This window comes from Phascolarctos cinereus, unplaced genomic scaffold (assembly GCF_003287225.1).
Source record: "Phascolarctos cinereus isolate Bilbo 61053 unplaced genomic scaffold, phaCin_HiC Scaffold_4;HRSCAF=312, whole genome shotgun sequence".
Classification (NCBI taxonomy): Eukaryota; Metazoa; Chordata; class Mammalia; order Diprotodontia; family Phascolarctidae; genus Phascolarctos; species Phascolarctos cinereus.
In genome coordinates this window covers 657,734,562-657,754,963 of record NW_027555847.1, presented here as the reverse complement: position 1 = coordinate 657,754,963, position 20,402 = coordinate 657,734,562, and the positions used below count along the sequence as shown (strand labels likewise).

The 20,402-nt window shown below is 50.9% G+C and overlaps 1 protein-coding gene across 11 annotated transcripts in view; it reads right to left on the bottom strand.

Moving 5' to 3' along the window:
• Positions 1–4,063: 4,063 nt before the first annotated feature.
• The window catches only part of PDE4A (phosphodiesterase 4A), a 32,413-nt gene continuing 16,074 nt past the window's right edge, over positions 4,064–20,402 (bottom strand). For 5 of the 11 annotated variants that reach the window (XM_078153898.1, XM_078153895.1, XM_078153897.1 and 2 more), the window contains 15 exons: positions 18,580–18,771; positions 18,282–18,315; positions 18,020–18,093; positions 17,891–17,940; positions 17,364–17,476; positions 12,459–12,552; positions 11,327–11,517; positions 10,084–10,182; positions 9,733–9,897; positions 8,132–8,231; positions 7,559–7,713; positions 6,266–6,559; positions 5,904–6,026; positions 5,162–5,344; positions 4,064–4,828 (listed from right to left, as the gene is read on the bottom strand). In XM_078153898.1, coding sequence (XP_078010024.1) covers positions 4,247–4,828; positions 5,162–5,344; positions 5,904–6,026; positions 6,266–6,559; positions 7,559–7,713; positions 8,132–8,231; positions 9,733–9,897; positions 10,084–10,182; positions 11,327–11,517; positions 12,459–12,552; positions 17,364–17,476; positions 17,891–17,940; positions 18,020–18,093; positions 18,282–18,315; positions 18,580–18,771 — 2,449 coding nt within the window. In that variant the 3' untranslated portion in view covers positions 4,064–4,246. The other 6 variants (XM_020995114.2, XM_078153904.1, XM_078153900.1 and 3 more) reach the window with 4 other exon arrangements.

Below are 20,402 nucleotides of genomic sequence, written 5' to 3'. Positions count from 1 at the left end.
TTTACGTTTTATAGACAATTCCCTCCTTTTCTTCACTCTGTTGGATAGTCCTTTCACTGCATGTTGATTTTTCTGTTGAACAAAATAAGCATCTACTGCGTGCTGGCCATTGTGTTCTTTCTTTGTGATGCCTCTTGTATCTTCCTTTTCCATTTCAGGGGCAGCTGTTCTGGCCCAGGCCTTCATGACTTCACCCCTGGAGCAACAGCCTGCTGCCCCACTTCTAGTCCACCCTGCACCTGGCCACCACCAGACTCCCCTTTCTCAGTCCCAGCTTTCATTAATATCCATATTATCACAACTCATATTTGCCTGGTACACTAGTTTAAAAAATGCTTTTCTCACGAGGAAGCAAGGGAGTCAGTGGAGGTATTATGTTAGCTTGGAGTCAGGAAGACATAGTTCAAATCCTGCCTCAGACATTCGATCAGCTCTGTGACTGAGCAAGTCACTTAACTTCTTTTACCCTCAGTTTCCTCATCTGTAAAATGGGGATAATAGCTGTCTCACTGGATTGCTGTGACCAAATGAGATGATGTAAAACGTTTTAACAAATTTTAAAGTTTTACATATATGCTAGCTGTAGCTGTGTCATCATCATTTTTAAGATGAGAAAACGGTCTCAAAGAGTAACAGTCACACAGCTAGTAAGTATTGGAGTAGAGTCTCCAACCTGGGTCCTTTGGCTACAGATGTGGGTGCTCCTTCGTTTGCTGTTGTTGTTTCACTTTGTATCCATTGCGTGTTTCCTATGTGCTCGGTAGCTGGCGTGTGGTAAGTGCTTCATGCTTATTGACTGTTAACTCTTTCCAATCCGCCTGGCCCCTCATCATGTCACTCTGTTGCTTAGAAAGCATCCTGGAGTGCCAGTTACCTCTCCAGAATCCAGTTTGCACCCTGGCTGACATCCAAAGTCCAGCCCCAAGACCTTGCCCCAGTCTTTTCTCTCTCTCTTTCTGGTCTTACCTTTCCTCCTCCTTACACAAACTCTCTGTTCCAGCCTGGCCTATCTCTTCCCCTCTCCAACAGATACCTTTGGGCCATCTTGTCTCAAAATCTGACCCATACTTCAACACCCAAGCTTCAGTCTCTCCTCTTTTCTGAATCTCTCCCTGACTACCCCAAGGTCTGTGTTGGACACCATTGTAATATCTCTGTTCTTTGAATCCCTACTGAATGTGCAATCAGAGCTTTCTATTTCCCTCTTATCTCGATGTTGAATTCCTGGAGGGTAGAGAAACATCCTTGGTCTCTCCTATAGACCTAGCTCAGTAATTTACTCAAGAAATAGGGAAGGGGAGCGGGGCAGTCATTAAGCATGGCCTCATAACCAAGGCCATGTTGTAGATCATGGAATGCTAGAGTTTAAAGGGACTATATAGGATCATAGGATTTAGAGCAGGAAGGAGACTTTGAAGATCAAGTAGGCCACCTACCCTTCACATCCACCCGCCTATTTTACAGATGAGAAAACTGAGGCCCAGAGTGCCAGAGTGACATGCCTAGGATCATATAGCTAGTGAATTGCAAAGCTGCCATTCAAACCCAGATTTTCTGACCCCACCCAGATCTCGGGTAGGGTGACCACCTAGATTCCCACCAGACTACACCTATGCTGGGCAAAATTCAGAAAGATGAGGAAACAAGAGGTCATCGAGTAGGTCAAGGTCAAGGCAAACAAAGGCCTGGAGCAGAGGAAATAAAGTCACACCAGCCAGATAGGTCTGTTAAGGCCTCACTTTAATTGGAGACACCACTGACAGTCCAGTGGACAAAACACCAGAGAATTGCAGAGCCATCATAACCACCACCACCAAAAATCACCCCCCTCCATCATCCCTCCAAGGCCAGGGGGGTGGTCAGAGCCCAGGTGTGGTGGGAGGGGGGTGGGGAAGGATCTCTATCCCCTACCCAGCTGCTCCAGGGCCTTTGGTGAGAGTTGGCTGGGCATGGGGACAATGGCCAAGAGCCCCTTTCCTTTCTCCAATTGCTGGCTATATTCCCCTGTCCCTCTAGGAAGAAGGGAACAAGATCTGCCTCCCCTCCTCCCACAGCATATCTCATGAGAATAATAATTATAATCATAATAACGCCTCTACATTCTCTCACTTGTCTATATTACACAGTATAAATACACTGAGGGCTGCCTCACCAGGAGGCTACCCTGTCCTGCCCTGCCCTCCCTCCCCAGGCCCCTCTCTCTCTCAGTGGCCAGAGGGGAGGACAGGACAGAATGGGACAGCACTAGAGGCTGGGAATGGGGATGATTTGGATTGGGAGGGGGCTGGTTTCCCTTTGTTCTGCTGGAGAATAATTTACAATCCATTCCTGCAGTATGTACAAAAGGTGGTGGCACAGCCCCCACCCTTACCAGCTGGACAGAAACCACTTTCTTTACAAAAATAAACCCTGTACAAGAGCCCAGGGGAGGGGAAGGAAGGGGAGAGAAGGAGGTGTGAGGAAGGGCATGGGATCCACTCAGGCAGAAGGATCAGCAGACAGAAAAAAGGACGGAGGGAGGAAGAGAGTGCTAATAACTCCCATTTATATAGAGGGCTTCAAGGTTTACAAAGCAGTTTCCTCACAACAACCTTGCGAGGTAGGAAGTGTGATTTTTATTTCCATGTTAGAGAGGAATAAACCAGGGTCCAGGGTCACACAGCTAGTGCCAGAACCACAATTTGAACCCAGCTCTTTCTGAGCACTCCAAGGTCTGTGCTCTTTCATCAAACAGAAATGACTAATGATGGACAAAGGAAAGAAAGGAGGGAGAGATGGAGAGCCAGAGAAGTGGATGGAAGGACGGAAATGGACCACCTGGATGGAAGAACAAACGAAAGGACTAGTTGCTGCTACAGTACTGTGTACGATCAGAATTGGCAAGAAGGAGAGGTGCAGCAAAGGAAAAGAAATATCGCTGCCCGTTTTCTACCTCCACAGCCTGGGGGAGGGACAAGGTTCCCTCCAGAGTGGACTCCACCTCCTTACCTGCCTGGGCACTTCTAGATGGAGAGGAAGAACCCTATCTTTCTGACCTGTGGCCCAAGAGCCCCTCAGCTCCTAGTGGTTGGGGCACCTGGCAGAGGCCAGAGGGAAAGTACAGAGAGGGGTTACCAGGAGAAGAGGCAGCTCTGGCTCCCAAGGAGCAGAAGTGAGAGCTGCCAGGGGATAGCAGAAGGGGAGGAGTTGGGTTGGGAGTTTGGGTCAGGTGGGATTTATTGCTTGGAGCTCCCCCCCCATGGGGGGCCAGCTGGGGAGGGGAAGAAGGGGCTTGAGGGGGAACTGCAGTCTCCTGAGCATGGACCCTCTGCTCCCCAGCTCCCCTCACTGTCCCCCCAAGGCCACAGGGAGGGGTTAAGGCAGAAACAAGGAGAGCAAACAGCAGCTAGGTGGGAGGGAGGCAGAGCTTCCCCCTCCACCCCATTACAGAGGCCAAGAAAACTCATCACACCCTCCAAAGGCAAAACTGAGGCCTAAGGAGAGGTTGGGGTCAGGGGAGGGGGAGAGGCAGCCCTTCCTGCCCTTTCTGTCCCACCCAACCCACCCCCCACACACACATACACACACACACACCCGAGTTTTTGGCAAAATTAAAAGAGTAAAGAAAGTGGCTCAGGGTGCTGACCATGCTGCCCAGCCCCCAACACACACACCCTTCACCCCAGCCCTACTCCCCACTGTATTGCCAATCACTGTGCAAAATAAAGAGGAAGACTTCCTGGAGGTGGTAGCCTGGGGTGAGTGTTGGCTAGGAGATGGGGTCCCCTCTTGCAAAGTGACCCCTTGCTCCCCCTAGGATGGCTATGCCCAGCAGGGGGCACCCCAAGGCCTACTCACGGCAGGACAAGATAGAAGGTAGTACTTGGGCACAGACTATGCAGAGGAAGACTGAGCCCTAGAGGCTGGGGTAGGGAAGGGCATCTACAGTTGTTGTGTTTCATTCCCTTTTTTTCTTTTTCTTTTTTTTTTCTAAAAACTTCATAGTTAAAAACGGAAAAAATATCCCCCCTTTCCCCTGCCCTCCCCACCCCCTTTCCCTCCATCCCCCTCCCCTACCCCTAACCCCACCACCAAAAAACCCAGCAGGGAAAAAAAAGAAAAAGGGGGAAAAAATATTTTTCTTTTTTCTTTTTTTTCAAAACTGCAAGTTTTTGCTGCTGCTTCCGGAAAAAGGTTGAGGTGGTTGGTGGAGATGGAGGCGGAGGAGTCCAGGGCTGGGGAGGAATTAGGGATGGGGAGATGTTGCTCAGGAGGTACATCCTAGGTCCCCGAGGCTGGCTAAGGCTTGGGCCTCTTCGGGGGGTTCTTTCTCTGCTTGCAGGGAGGCTCTGGCCTCGATCGTTTCCACGTCTTCCTCCAGCTCCCGAGGCAATACTAGTGGTGGCTGCTGCGCCTCGTTGGCTGGCGTAGACTCCTTTGGTTGCATTTCTTTCTTCTCCCTTGTGTCTGGTCTTTGACAGCTCTGTTGAATGACTGAAGCTCCAGATGGAGGGAGGGGCCTTGTGGAGGGTGGGGCGGGCAGGCTGCCCTTTTGGAGGCCTTGGCCTAGACCTACCCGCCCCCCCTCGGGGGCTGGCTCCTCCTCTTCCTCTAGTTGTGTGACTGTCATTGTGGATGCTGTATCCTCCTCACTGATCAATTCAAATTGGAACCTGTCCTGGCCCTGGCCAGGTGGCTCTTCAGGGGGTGGTGAGGGACTCTGTGGGATTGCACTATGGTACCAGTCCCGATTATCCTCCAGCATGTCCAGAATCTCCTGAGCGTCAGGGTGAACGAGGTCTGCCCACGTCTCCCACAGCGGATGCACGATGTAGTCGATGAAGCCCACCTGGGGTTAGGGAGGGAGGCTTATCACCAGATAGTGTGGTATATGACCCCCAAGTTTCCTTGAAGCAGTGAAGGGTTACTCAAGAATACTGGGGGGGGGATTAGGCACCCCATTCAGAGGCCCTTTGGGGCAATGTCTTGTGGCAGTAATGGGGTGAGGCAGAAATCCCCTAGGGGTCACAGAAGGGGAGGGGGTGAGATGATGTCCCTTGGAGAACATGGAGGGTCCTTGGGGAATAATGGGGTCCTGGGCATCCCTGGAGGGGTTAGGGAGTCCCCTCAACATGGGAGGGCAGCACCAGAGATTTTCAGAGCATAAGGAGGGGGCTGGTACCTGTGATTTCTCCACAGATGCCGTATGTTTGTCACACATGGGGCTAATCTCCATGCCTCTCTCCCGCTCCTTGTCTCCCTGGCGGAAGAACTCTTCCATGATGCGGTCAGTCCATTGCCTGTACAGTGCTAGGGGCTTTGTCGGGTTGCTGAGGTCAGCACAATGCACCATGTTCCGAAGGACCTGGGGGATAGACAGGAAGGCTCCTTCAGCTCGGAATGATCAGAGGGCTGGGGACTAGAAGTCCTGGGTTCTAGTTCTCCTTTTGTCCCAGGGGACTAAGTATCCCTTAGAATCCCAGCATTGGAAAGTATTTAAATAGAAGGCAATTCATTCCAACCCCACCCCAAGCAGGAATCCTCTCCCACCTCCCTAACAAATAATTATCATCTAGAGTCAGCTTCCAGATTCTAGTCTAGTCCCTAGTGGTGGGGAGCTCACTCTCACATATGCCAGCCTATTCCATTTGGGGACAGATCTCTAGTTGCTAGAGTTTCTTCCCTTGCCTGGATCTCAATTTCTCCATCTGCATAATGGGAAGAGTAATTTGTTTGCCTCACCCTGTTGGCACCCAGGGCTCATATATGGGAAAGGTGAAATGAGAGAGTGAAGAAGGTTCTGGGAAACTGTCTCAGGTAGGGACTTAACCATGAGAATGCAAGAAGTTTCTCAGCCAAGGATCTTCTCATCTCCAGAGTCCTCACTGAGTGGGTGAAGGGTGCCCCAAGGATTTATTCCTTACCTGGATTCGGTCCGTATAATTGTCCAACAGAAGGACCCCTGAGCTTGTCACTTTCTTAGTTTCAACCATGGTCTTGAGGTCAGCCAGAAGGCTCATGTGTTTGGACATATCTGTGGCCAGCACCTGTGGGTGAGGGTGTGTTTACTAGCAGGGTCAGGAAACCCTGTTTCCTCACTACAGTTAAACTCAAGCTCTCTGACCTCAAGTCATTCCCTGCCTCCAGCTTCTGTCTACTCCTCCCAGCTCAGTCTCCACTTGATCCCAATTCCTGTCCCCAGCCTCCCCCACCACCAAAGTCATAACTAATCCTAGGGCCAATTTGATTTGAATATGCTAAAGAGAGGAAGGATGCAAACAGTGACCTTGGGATGCCCCCAGACTACCCTGGGTTGCCATTGCCACTGATCCTGGGGATCCTGCATGGAGTAGATACCCGTGCTGAGTAGCCAAATAGGTAGTCTGCCCAGGCAGGTACAATTGGATTGGTGCAGTAGAAGACAGGTCTCAGGACGGGGCTCCGGGAGGGTGATAACAGCTAAGGAACACTTGGGTGGTGTCAGCCTGGGACTGGACCAGCAAGGGCCCCTTCTCACATTCTCCCCCAGAGTGACAACATGGAGGAGGCGGAGGGGCAGTGGGCATGCATCCTTACATCCCTGTATTTCACACACACAGGTCAAGGTGATGATTACAACTCCATCAAATCCCCGATCCTGACTCTGCTCACACTGCCCACCCAACTACTATGTCGATTACTCTCCCTACCTTCCATGTTAACGACCTCCCAATGATCCTTCTCCTCACTCCTTGTACTACATCAATGATCACCCCCAGAGCTTTAACTAGGCATTATAGTGCTGGGGAGGTTTTAGGGGGGACTAGAATAGTCTACCCCATTTGAACATAGTCATTCTGGGCCTAGGAGAGGCAAAGCCCCCAAAGCCCCAAAACCCCAAACCCTAGGAGGAGGTGGAGGTAGCAGGTGGGTCCTACCCCACTCTTCCCCATGTTAAGAGAGAACCAACCCAAAGCAATAGGACTCTAAAAACTGAACAAGAGAGCAAGAGGTTACATTTCTTTTTGTTTTGCTTTTTGGTGAGGCAGTCGGGGTTAAGTGACTTGTCCAGGGTCACGCAGCTAGTAAGTGTCAAGTGTCTGAGGTCACATTTGAATTCAGGTCCTCTTGACTCCAAGGCCAGAGCTCTATCCACTGTGCCACCTAGCTGCCCCTAGGAGGTTACATTTCAAGATACAAGGCTAGCAGCCTGAGTTATCTCAGAAGAGAGGAGTTGGACTATGCCTCCCAGATATCAGACACTCTCAGGATCCTGGAGCAAATATCCAGCAGATTGGTCCTAAGTACACCTCTGCCTCCCACCACTAACCATCACCCTTGTCTCCTCCACCATTTCAATGACATCGCCCTTAGCTCCCCTTCTCCACCATGTCAATGACCATCACCCTCAGCTCCCCTTCTCTATCATATCAGTGACCGTCCCCCAGCCCCTTCTCCATCATATCATGACCATCCTTCAGCCCCTTCTCCATCATATCAGTGACCATCACCCTCAGCTCCCCTTCTCCATTATATTAATGACCATCCTTCAGCTCCCCTTCTCTATCATACCAGTGACCATTCCCCAGCCCCTCTTCACCATATCAATGACCATCCTTCGAAGACTCTGCCTCTGCCTCTTGTTCAGGTTCTGGAAGATGTCACAATTCTCCTCCTGCAGCAGCTTGAAACCCACAGCCAGGTGATGATTCTCTAGCACAGACTCATCATTGTACATCAGGGCTAGTTCTGAGTCTGGGGATAGGGCACTTCAAGTCAGACATAGGGGAAAGCGCCTCAGCCTAGCCTCTCCTCCAACTCCCCACACCAAGGGCTCTTCTTCACTCTACTCCTCCCTCCCAGGTATCCCTCCGCACTGTCCTCTCCCAGGATCCCTCGCCTGTAAATCCTCCCCACCCTTCCTCCAAGGTCTTTCCCCAAGAACCCTTCCACACTCCGAGACCCCTCCTCACTTCAACCCACTGTCCCCAAGCTCTAGTTACTCTAGCACCAGGGGTAAGGGTGTAGGGGCTTAAAGCTTGTGGTGTCTCTGGTGGTTGAGGGATTTAGAACTAGAAAGGACATTTGAGGGTCCAAACCCTTCATTTGGGAAGGAGGAAAACTAAAGGCAAAAGGGTTAAAGCCTTGCTGAAGACAGGAGAAATGGCCTTACTGGTATTGATGAGGAACTGGTTAGAGACCCCTGGGTGGTCAACATCATGGATGGCAGCAGCGAACAAAGCAGCTAGGATTTCCAGGTCTGTGAACACGGCCTAGGGGCACAGGGCGCAAAGGGGCAAAAGGATAAGGGAGCTCCTCCCCAGCAGAGTGAATGAGAAACAGGGGCCCAGGAACACAGAGGGGGCGGGTTCCAACAGGAAGGATGGAGTCAGGCAGCAAGCAATAAGCAAAAAAGTCGGAGCTTGTGTGATCATGTAATTTCTCTCCGTTGGTGACTCCTCACAGCCTTAAGTAAAGGAGCCATCACGGAACAGTGGAAAGATTCTTAGCTTCTGTTGTTTTCAGTCCTGTCTGACTCTTCATGACCCCATTTGGGGTTTCCTTGGCAGAGATACTGGAGCAGGTTGCCATTTCCTTCCCCAGCTCATTTTACAGATGAGGAAACTGAGGCAAACAGGGTTAAGTGTCAGGGTTACACAGCTAGTAAGTGTCTGAGGCCAGATTTGAACTTAGGAAGATGTCTTCCTGACTCCAGCCCTGGCATTGTATCCACTGAGCTACCTAGCTACCCTAAGTGGAAAGATTACTAATCCTATATTCAGAGGACCTGGGTTCAAATCCCACCTTTGGTGCTTATTACTTACGAAGGATCTTCCATAAGTCACTTAGTATCAATAAATAGACAGACATTCATTATGTGAAGGCTATGTGCTATGTATGTGCTAAGCCCTGAAATCTCATTAGGCCCCAGGTTCTTTCATGTATAAAATGAGGATTTGATCTTCTGACATTCAAGGCCTTCCATAATTTTATACTACTGCTCCCCTTCATGTACACCCTCCATTTTATTTTATTTTATTTGGCTAGATAATGGTGTTAAGTGACTTGCCCAGGGTCACATGGCTAGTAAGTGTCAAATGGTCGAGGCCAGATTTGAACTCAGGTCCTCCTGACTCCAGGGCTAGCACTCTATCCACTGTGCCACCTAGCTGCCCCTACACCCTCCATTTTAGATAAGTTTGACTTTTCTCCACACCCTTCTATTGCTCTTCCCTCCCCATCTTCATTTCTTTGCTTATACCTTCCTCCAGCCCTCCCTCCTTTCTTCCAGACCCCATTAAGGGGCCACACCCTGCAAGGATACCATGGTCTAGTGGAAGTCAGGAAGACTTGGGTTCAAATCCTGTCTCAGTCACTTATTAGCTAAATGTGACTCTGGGCAAATCACTTAATGTTTTTGTGCCTTATCTGCCAAGTAAGAGGACTGGGTGACTTCTAAGGTCCCTCCAGCTCTAAAGCTAGGATATTTTAAAGTCTTCTGAACCCTCATCTCTCCTTCCTCACATTTTCCTAGAATACTTTGCATCTGCCCCTGTCATACCCTACCTGGTATCTCATTTATTTCTGTATGATTAGATTATAAGTGCCTAAGAGCAGATCCTAGGCCCTAGCTGACTCTGTAAACCTAGCACTGAAGGAATAGCTTTCAACAGAATAATTAATAAGTATTTCTTGAACTGAACTGGGCTTGAAGGATTCCAGGGGCCCAATGGGGCTTAGGAGGGCAGGAAGATGCGGGGAGGCGGGCCTTACATCAAGTGCTGGTGTGGCCAGAAGCACGTGTGTGGACTGAAGAACATCGGCGGCGTGCAGGCTGTTGTGATAGGCCACGTCAGCATGGTAGTGGTCCTCCAGGGTCAGCATGTAGGTGACCAGTGTGTCCGCTGGGATCTTGAAGGTCTTCAGCAGGTCCCTCTCCTAGGAAAGAACCAGGAGGTAGTCGCTGTCTCCTCCCCATTGTTGATATTTCCCTTAACCCCCCAGGAGAAAGTGATCTTGGCCTTGTCAAGTTTCTCAGGGCCCTATATGCAGATGCCTCTTTTGCCCCTCTCCCATTCCACCCCACCCCACCTCAGCCACCCCATGAGAACCCATCCCCCACACCTGGAATATGGTATACATAATACATCCTAGCGATCGGCCATTGGAGAACTCAGCTACTTGGAAGATGTTAAGGCCCCACTTGTTCAGGTTTTCCAGCTCCTGGTAAGATGGTAGAAGGAAGCGCAGAGCTAGGGTCAGAGGCCTATAGCTTCCTCCCAACCTCAGTATGCTCACAGAAGGCTTGTGAGGGACCTTAGCCCAATGCCCCATTCTTAGAGGGGGAGACTGGGGTGCTAGAAGACTGCTGTGCCCTCTGCCTAAATAGAGCTAGCTACACACTTATCACTTCACCTGTGGGATGACATGAAGCGCTGGGAGGGTTCCCTTTCCACCCCAAAATATCTCCCCAGCCAGCCTGTCATAGGAGCTAACATTTCATCTTTTAAGTCTTCCTTTGGGTTAAGTCGGGGGTGGTGAACCTGCAGCCTTCAGGCCGCCTGTGGCCTTCTAAGTCCTTAAGTGAGGCCTTTTGACTGAATCCAAATTGGATTCCAATTTGACCGAATCCAAATTTAGTCAAAAGGCCTCACTTAAGGACCTAGAAGGCCACATGTGGCCTGAAGGCTGCATGTTTCCCACCCTTGGGTTAAGCCATTGACTAGCTATAAAAATGAGACACCCCTAGCAGAGGCAAAACAGTGTGTGAGACCATGGGCAAATCACTGTACTTCCCTGCCTCAGTTTCTATAGCAAGGAGCTTGGACCAGCTGGCTTCTGAGGGGTCCTTTCAGCTCTAGATTTATGGTCTTATGATCCTGAGTCCCTTCCTCCCTTTCTGGGCTTCCGTTGCCTTCTCTGAAAAGGAAGGAGATTTGATAAAGAGCAAAGGTTCTTGACCTCTCTGTGTCACTGACCCCCTTTGGCAGTCTGGTGAAGTATATGGACCCTTTCTCAGAAGAATGTGTATCGCTGACATGCACAATTGAAAGAAATGCTAACCTCCAGTTAGAGGTTAATAAAAATAAAGATATAAATTTTTTTCACCCAAGTTCATGGACCCCCCTAAAATCACTCAGGATCCATGGAGTCCAGGTTAAGAATCTCTGTATGATCTCATAGCCCCTTTCTGCTCTTAAAACAACAAGGCCTCAGATTGAAAGGTTATCATTGATTAATGCCTCACTGTGAATCACTCAATCATACTCTCCACAGGGGAATGGGGAGCTGGAAAGGGTCTGATTCAGACTCCAAGAGGAGCTGGTAGATGAGTACCCCATGCAGAGAGGTGCACACAAATACGCACCTTGCCCAACAGCTCCTCTTGATCAGTCTTGACCCCAAATCGGGGGATGCCAGAGTTGCTGAGACTGGAGCTATGTGTAAGCTTTTTGACCCCACTGATTTGGGACATGGGTTGCCTCTGCGGCCGTTGCTGAAGCTGCTTTTCCTGCTCCTTGGGTGGAGGGGATGGTATCTCTACATCGGCCTGCTTGTCTATAAAGGATGGGGAAAGAGAGATCCTTGGGGCATAAGCACTCCTGGCACGGCCCCTGTTTTCCACCAACAGGGATAGGGGGAACCCTTTCAAGGACCCCTCCCTCCCTCCCTAGGGTCTGGTGATCCTTGCTGCACAGGAGTAGATGACGGCCTTTGGTAAGCTCACACAGGAGGAGGCTGTCAGGCAATGGCTCGTCTCGATGGCTATTCAGTGGCTGGAAACCACAGAAGACACAAGGAACCCTTTGTGAGGACGTGGGTCTAGGTAGCACCAGATGACCAGGATTGGGGTTGGGATTTAGGTTGGGGGCTTGGAAAGAGTCCGGGCCAGGGGGCATGGAGGTCTGGTAGTTGGTAGTCAGAGAGGGCAGGAATGGGGATGAGGACAACAGAGTGAGGCGCTGAAGGCCACAGGTGGACAGGGAGGCTTCATGGCCTGGCAGTAAGCTGTAGTAGTGGCTTGAGTTAATTCGGGCGCTGGAAGGTGGAGGCAGCAGAGGAGGGAGGGGGATGGGTGTTGGGGCCTCGGGCTCCATGGCCCCCCCCAGGCACCATCAAGGGGGGCGGGGAGGGGGCCCAGGGCACTCTCTCCCAGGGGCTTCCTGCACACACCCCCTCACTACACTAAGACCTGCATTATGATCTCAGGTAGCCCACTAGCCAATAGCTTGGGACTACCTGGAATGTATTTGCATACCAGTCTCCCATTGGCAGGAACCCTCAGAGCTAAGCCCTGATTCCTGAGAGGGACCTCTTCAAAGTTCCAGAGGGTTATCTATTGCCAAATCCTCCCTTTCTTGGGGGACCTCTCTGCCCCGATCATGGTCCCCACTTAAAGATTTTTCTTCCTTAGCAGCCCTGAGGTTGAGAGTCAGGGCTCGAGTATACATACTGTGCTCTAGCTGGGCCACAGACCAACAGACTCCCCACTCACTCACCCAGGAAGGTGGTGGAGATGTATTCAGAGACCTGGTTCCCTGACCGGCTCATTTCCGATAGGTGTGTCAGCTCACGGTTCAGCATCCTCTTGAACTATCAAGCCCAGTGTCGTGAAAGGTAAGGGGAGAAACGGGAGACATGGTGAGGAGAAGGAGGAGGAAGGGGGGTGCTGCTAATCCAGGCCTGGGAGGCAGTGAAGAATCTGAAGCGGGGCTCACCAATTTAGAATTCCCAACTTCAGGGCTTGAAGGAAGCTTAGCAAAATCCTTTATTTTACACAGTAAAGCCAAAGGAAGTGAGGTATCATCAATTCTTAAGCCAGTCAGTAAACATTTATTAAGTGTCTGCTATGTGCCAGGCACTGCTCAATCCCCTTCCTTACTAAACTCTTTATGCTTCCCCTAGCATCCCCCTTTCTTTTGTATAACCCTTGGGGACTGCCAGAGCTGGAAAGACACCAGAAGAACCCACCCTCCCCATGCCATGGGGCTGAGCTCTGGCCAAGGGGATATTTGAGGGAGTACACTCTTTTTTTTACCCTCCTTGTAGGAGAGAGGGGTCCATGCTTGGTAGTAGGACCCTAAGGTCCAATGGCCCTAGGGGAGAGGGCACCCCACCAGTGTCAGGGAAGGAGCTTGAGGAAGGGGAGGGGCTCCTGCCTCCCTGGTGGAGCCAATGGAGTGGAAAGAGAGCTCAGTCTCCATGGTGATGGGAGTCTCCTCAGCAACTGCCCCTCCAACCAGCGGCTCTGGCTGCCGGAGGGGGGGGTGCAGCCAAGGGCACCTTAACCCCCAGATTCTCCAGACCCCAGGCCAGACACTCTTGGGAGATGTGGGGCACTGCATTCCTGGGTACTCTGGAAAGTAGAAGCAGCCAGGAACGTTGCTCCTACTCCATTCTGGGGCTTGTCCCTGGTGAGTTCCAGGCATCCTGGCAGTCAGCCACCGCCAAATCTGGAATGCCCTTGGGTGGGGTGGGGGTCCAGGCTTATCCCACTCTCAGGAGGAAATAGGGGTATGAAGCCTCAGAGTGAATATGGGGACTCCCTAATGGAGGGGGATTAAGAGTAAGCCTTTTCTCTCACATACTGTCCTCCCGGGCCTCAACTCACAATTCACACACACACACACACACACACACCCTACACACTCAGGACAGTAGGATGGACAAAGGAGACAGCAGCCTAAGATCAGAGAGCCTGGGGGGTTGGGTAGGGGTGCTGCCTCTGCCTGCTTGTGCCATCTCCATACTACATACAAGACACACATAAGCATAAGCATGCCAGGCCTGTGACATTGTAATTGAAGGAGGAAGGACACAGCCCTTGGATATCTGGGGCTCTCTCTGGTGGCCCCCACAGTCATAATGATGATCCCTAAGTTTGGATATTTTCCCTTTCCAACCTCAGGTAACCCCCCAAACCCCTAGATAACACAGAGCTCAGAGTGGAAATCAGGGAATGAGGGTTTACTTTAATTGGGTACTGTAATCTGACCCCCATAGTTTAGGGGTGTTTGTCTTAGTAATATTGGTGGGAAGTGAGGATAAGTCAGGTAGTCATCATAAAAACTGGGGCTTCCCAAGTGCTGGCCCAGGGCACTGGGGGTCTGCACACTCATACTCAGAGAATCACATATAGTCACACTATCAGACAGGTCCAGAAAGAGGGTCACAGTAATAGACACACACACAGAGTCACAAACACACATGGCCACAGTCACACAGGCTCACAAACATAGAAACACTCCTACAATGACAGTTATAGGCATGTATAATGTCACTTACATACTTAGAGTCACAAACACACAGGACACAGTTACAGACCTACACACAGGTACAGCCATAGAGAGACACACAAGTGCAGTGCCACGGACACAATCTTGGACACACAGTCACAGACACACAGAAACAGTCACAGAAACCTAATTCTGGTCATGGAAACACATAGGTATAGGCATAGACAGTCACAGTTACATGCCCTTAGAGTTGAAAGGAGCCAAAGAGACATACACATAGAGAATCATAGGACACACATAGGGTAATACATACATAGACACAGGCATACAAGCTGCAGACATACAGCCTTAGGCTGAAACACATACATACAAAATCACAAACACAGAGATCTCAGATAAAAGGAGAGGCAGACAGGCACAGAAAAACAGGGTTACAAGTTACACAATTCACACACAAGAGTAACAGACACTCAGACCATAATCACATACAGACAGACAGATCTAGGATCAGAGATACACACAGTCACACACACACACACGTCAAACACCCAGGGTCACAGATAACACATAGTCATACACACAGGGTCACAGACACTCAGATCACAGTCACATAAAGATAGATAGACAACTAGGGTCACAGATACACACAGTCACATACAGGGACAAAGACGCGTAGACCAGAGTCATAGACAGACATTCAGGGTCATAGATGCATACAGTCACACACAAGGGCATAGACTCAGCTCATAATCACATACACACATACTGACTGACACCTAGGGTCACACATACACACAGTCACACACAGGATTACAGACACTCAGATCATAACCACAGACAGTCACCCAGGGTCACAGATTCACACAGTCACAGACATGGAGCCACAAACCACAAATCACAATCATACATAATCACAGACAGACATACACTGGGTTGCAAACACAGAGGGTCACAGAGACACATATAGTCACAGACATAGAGATTCAGAGGTGGCGGCAGCAGTATCCATGAGAGCTAAAACTAGAGTGTCCCCTCCCTGTTCCCCAGCCCTGGCCCTGCTGGGCTCCCTACCTGGTCCCACCAGCCCACCAGCCATGGTTTGGAGCAGGTCTCACAGAAGAAATCCACCAGTGGCATCTTCTATCCTCAGCCCCCAGGTCGGGGCAGGGGGGAGGCCAGATGCAGGTGGTGGAGCAGGACAGGGTGGTGTCCCGGGTGGGGGCAGTGGGCCGCTGGGTTGGGGAGGGGGTCCTCTCCCCCTTTGGTGGGGGGCCAGGGACACAGGCAAACAGAAATTATGAGGACCCTGTTGTTTGGGCCCCAGCCTGGGTACAGAGATGGCTTCTAGGATCCTGGGGGGAGACTCAGGCTGCCTGGCTTGGGTAGGGGGGGGGCCGGGGGCTCTCTCCTCTAAGGCCGCAGCCCCCTCCCTGCTCCCAGCTCCCCGGCCCAGCCTGGCCAAGCCTATCACATCCTCCGGGTGCCCCCAGGCCAGCCCTGGCAGGCCCCCCAAGCTCTCTCTGGCACTTGCAATCCAGAGGTCCCCCCGACAGCAGCAGTAGCAGTGGCAGCAGCGGCGGTGGCGGCAGCGGCAGCGGCAGCAGCAGCAGGGTCAGAGGGAGGGGAGGGACATCTTCCCATGGAGATGGAGGAGGAGGCGGAGGCAGCAGGAGGAGGGGGAAAGTAAGAGGCTGGGCTTCCTGAGGTGGGGGAAGGGAAGGGGGGGGAATCAGTCAGGGTTCGGGCCCCTGTGGGGCTGCTCCCCACTGGGCCTCAGCAGCAGAGCCGCAGGCAGGATCCCGGGTGTTTGTGCGCGTGTGTGCGTGTGTGCATGTCTCAGCCCCTCACTGCAGCACTGGCAGAACACACTGGGCTGTGATGTCAGGTGGTGCTGGGGGCGGGGTGGGGGGGCTGAGGGGAGGAGGAGGAGGAGGAGCTGTTAAAGGGGCAAAGGGAGCAGAGGAAGGGACATCAGTGCAGGGATGCAGGGATGGACACACAAAGATGTGTCTATATGTGGGCCCATGGACACAAAGACACATCGGTCTAAATAATTAGTGCATCATGGGCTTAGGTGTATATGTATGCACACACAAACCCACCGAAAACCACATCAGGCACAGGCACACTATGGAAAGTCAGACACAGACACACAGGACACAACATTCTCTATCATCACACACACACACACTACACAGGTGTGCGCACAGACACCAGGGACACAGAGTACAGGAGAGGTAGGAATGTTCTCTGTTCTTCTGTCTCCTCGCTTTGTCTCTGTTTCTCCCTCCTTTTGTGTGTCTCTCCCTCTGTCTCTCCTTCCCTCTCTCTCCCCTCGCTGTCTCTGTTTCTGTCTCTGTCTCTGTCTCTCCTTCCCTCTCTGTCTCCTCCCTTTCTGTCTCTGTCTCTGTCTCTCTCTCATACACATAGACACACACACAGACACACAAACACACATATTCTTTCGTCACATTTACATGCATACTACACAGTTGTGCGCACAGACACCAGAGACACAGAGTACAGGAGAGGTAGGAATGTTCTCTGTTTTTCTATCTCCTCGCTTTGTCTCTGTTTCTCCCTCCTTTTGTGTGTCTCTCCCTCTGTCTCTCCTTCCCTCTCTCTCCCCTCCCTGTCTGTTTCTGTCTCTGTCTCTCTCTTTGTCTCTCTGTCTCTGTCTCTCTGTCTCTGTCTCTGTCTCTCTCTCTCTCTCTCACACACACACACACACACACACACACACACACACACAGAGCTTGGCCGCCTCTTAAGTGATGTGTTGACTTTAAGAAATGCTTTACATCTGGAAACTTTGCTCCTTACTTCCTCTGTGCGCCTGTCCCCCTACCCCTGGAAACTGAGGCCCCTCTGGATCCAGGGTTCCTCTCAGCTGGTATTGGAGTATCTGAGTCTCATTTTGAGGGCATGCTAGGATCAGATAGGACACAGGACCCCCAATGCCAGCCCTGTAGGTTGCTGTTCATTCTCAGGATCCTAGAAATCATTTCTGTCCTTGAGCTGGGGAAAAGTACATGAGACCCAGAACCCTAGTCACATGCATGAGTCTTGGAGCCCCACATAGCCTAGCTCTGAGACCCTGGCAGTGCCAAGGAGTCCTTTGATTCATTCATTCATTCATTCATGGGGGCCAAGTACCCACAGGCTTACCTTGTGGGAGGCCATCTCGCTCACTGACCGGTATGTCTGCATTGTCTCTAACTGTTCCAGGCACCAGTCCAGCTCCTCCAGGGTCTCCCGGGCCAGCTGCTGATATGTCTCCTCTGGGGAGTGGAGGGGCATGGAATGACAAGGGGTCAAAGGGCTAGGGTAGCAAGATCAAGGCTGTTCCTACGGGAGATGGTTAGACCCCATCCTCGTTCAGGGTAAGAGGACAAGACCTGGCTTGGGCCCCTGAATGCTCACTGTCCAGGGGCCAACATTCATTCTTTCATTCAACATTTAAATATTTGTTCATTTCAAGGCACTATGCTAGGAGACACAATGTTCAGAAAAGCTATAGCGCCTGCCCTCATGAAGTTCATTTTCTAATAGGGGATAATACAGGTGCAGAAAACTACAAAAGGCAAAATTCTGAAGTGCATTAGATTGGTGCAAAGTGTTATAGCAGGAGGAGTCCACCTTAGGCAGGGCCCTCACCATCCACTCCTTCCTCTTCCCATGTCAAGGGCTGTTACCTGAGAGTGTGGCCTTGCATACTGCTGGCTGATTGCCCACTGGGGACTTCCTGGGGAAAAACAGACATGGCATGAGCCCCCCCCCCAGAGGATCCCTGAGCACCAGAACCCCCCAGGCTGGGCACTCACTTGTTGACAACAGTGGCTGGTACATTGGCCAGAAGGGAAAAGTTGCTTCGGACACTTCTTAGACTTGCCAGCACCTGGGGTGGCATAAGAAGGGTGGTCAATGAAACTCCTGGCCACTGGGCCAGGCCCTGGAATTCAGGAAGAGTCCTGAGTATGTGGGACTCCCTGATTGTCATGCATGAATCTCTCTCTAAATAGTCTTCTTGAGTAGCTCAACCCATACCACCACCATTCCCTTCAGGAACATTCTCTTCAAACTAACCTGGGCGAAGGGTGTCACAATCAAGTCTTCATGTCTGCAATAAACCATAGTTGGGAGTAGGTGTCAGAAACCAAAGGTCAGAGTTTAGAGACTTGGGGAGCTAGGTCTCCCATACCCTTAAACTGTGCCAATGGGGAGGTCATCTGGGATGGGAAAGGTCGGTACTGGGGCTAGGGGCCATAGTGGGTATACAGCCTTGGAAGATTACAGACAAGAAGGTTTTATCATGCTTGGGGTGTAGGGGAGGGGGTGTTGAGTCTAGATGATCTTGGGGAGGGTTAGGAGGAGGTATGCTCACACTTCACTGGCAATGGAAGAGTTTCGGGACATGGTCTTGGGTGACATGTCATAGTCACTGTCCGAGCGGTACAGGAAAGACTCACGGCGCTGGCTCTGGGGGGCGCTGGGGGGCAGCACCAGCCCCGGGCTCGCCTGCGAGTCCAAGGGGCTGCGTCCTGGGGATGGGGAAGGCCCATTCTCCACCTCAAAGCTGCAACAGGGAGAGAAGGAGAAAGGCAGAGGGAGAGGATGGGGAGAAAAATAATGAGAGACAGAGAAGCAGAGAGAGACAGATGGAGAGAAATAGAGACAGATGAAGAAAAAGACAGACCACCAGAGAAAGAGGTGGGGACAATGATATAGATAGGAACTGAAGGAGAGACAACGGGAGATGTCAGAGACACACTTAGAGACAAAGAGACAAGAGAAATGGGGACAGAGACTGGGGAAGAGACAACTAGCAGAAGACATGGATAGACAGAAGGTAAGCAGGGACTCTTTTCCAGCCAGAGCCAAAATGTTCACCTCCCACCCACTCCACTGACTGAACTGAGCTCCCCTTGAACCTGGAGGTGGTACAGTGGTGCCATGGAAAGTGCCGGACTTGGAGTTAGGAAGTCCTAGGTTTAAATCCAGCCTCAAGACACTGAACAGCTGTGTGACCCTGGGCAAGTCACTTAATTTTTGCCTGCCTCAGCTTTCATGTCTGTGTAAAATGGGAATAATAATAGCACCTACCTCCTAGGGTTATATTGTGAGGATAAAATGAGATATTTATGAAGTATTTGCAAAGTATTATATAAATGGTAGCTATTATTATTATTATGGAGGGGTGTGTGCATGGAAAAGCAAGCATCAGAGCAGGGAGGTCATAGCTTCAGGATCTCAGAGATTAAATCAATCAATGGGAAGGTTTGGAAGGAGGAAAGAAAGAGTTTGGAAATGAGGGTTTGAGCCCTAATCCTAGCATCAGGCTTTGCACACAGTTGATATTTAATAAATCTCCTCGAATTGAATTGGCTTGGTCCCAGACTTTGCCATTTGTATCATGGGACCTCACCAAGTCACTTCCTTGATATGGGCTTTCATTCCTATACCTGAATAATCAGGGAACTGAATGAGATGCTCTCTGACATCCTTGAATCTCTATGATTCTCTGTTTCTAAGTCTCTCCTGACTCCCAGAGCCTAGGGACACGAGAAAGGATGCGACGAGGGAACTAGTCCCTCCTTCCAAGTTACTGAGGAACATGGGTACTATTTCTCTAGGTTCCACCCTGGCTTTTCCTAGAGGAAAAGTGCAGGGAATGAGTGTGAGATTTATAAAGACTAGGGATATAGAGTCAGATTTTCTCTCTGTCTCTCTTTCTCTGTCTGTCTGTCTGTCTGTCTCTCTCTCTCTCACACACACACATACACACATGCTACAGACATAGAGACACATAGAGGGAAACTGACAAAGACTGGACAGAAACTGACAGACCAAGAAACCACAGGAAAAGACAAGCAAAAAGCTTCAGAGACAGTTTCTGACTATGAAAGGCAGAAACAAAGAGAGACTCAAAAAGCGTCTGAGAGAGAAGTACTAGACAAAGGAAGAGACAGACAGACATTCAGACAGACAGACTATTCCTGGAGAAGGGGGGAGGGCTGGCCCCTGACTGACAGAGAAAAGGAATCGACAGCTCAGTCCTGGCCTTGGCACCTGGCCCAGTTCAGTCCTGGCATGGCGCCTGCCCCACCCTCCCCTGGGGGCCCATGTCTATGCACTCCAGAGCCCTGGGGCTGGGTACAGGTGTAGGGGGGGAAGGTCTCATGAGCCCCCTGTTTGTGCTTCCAGGAG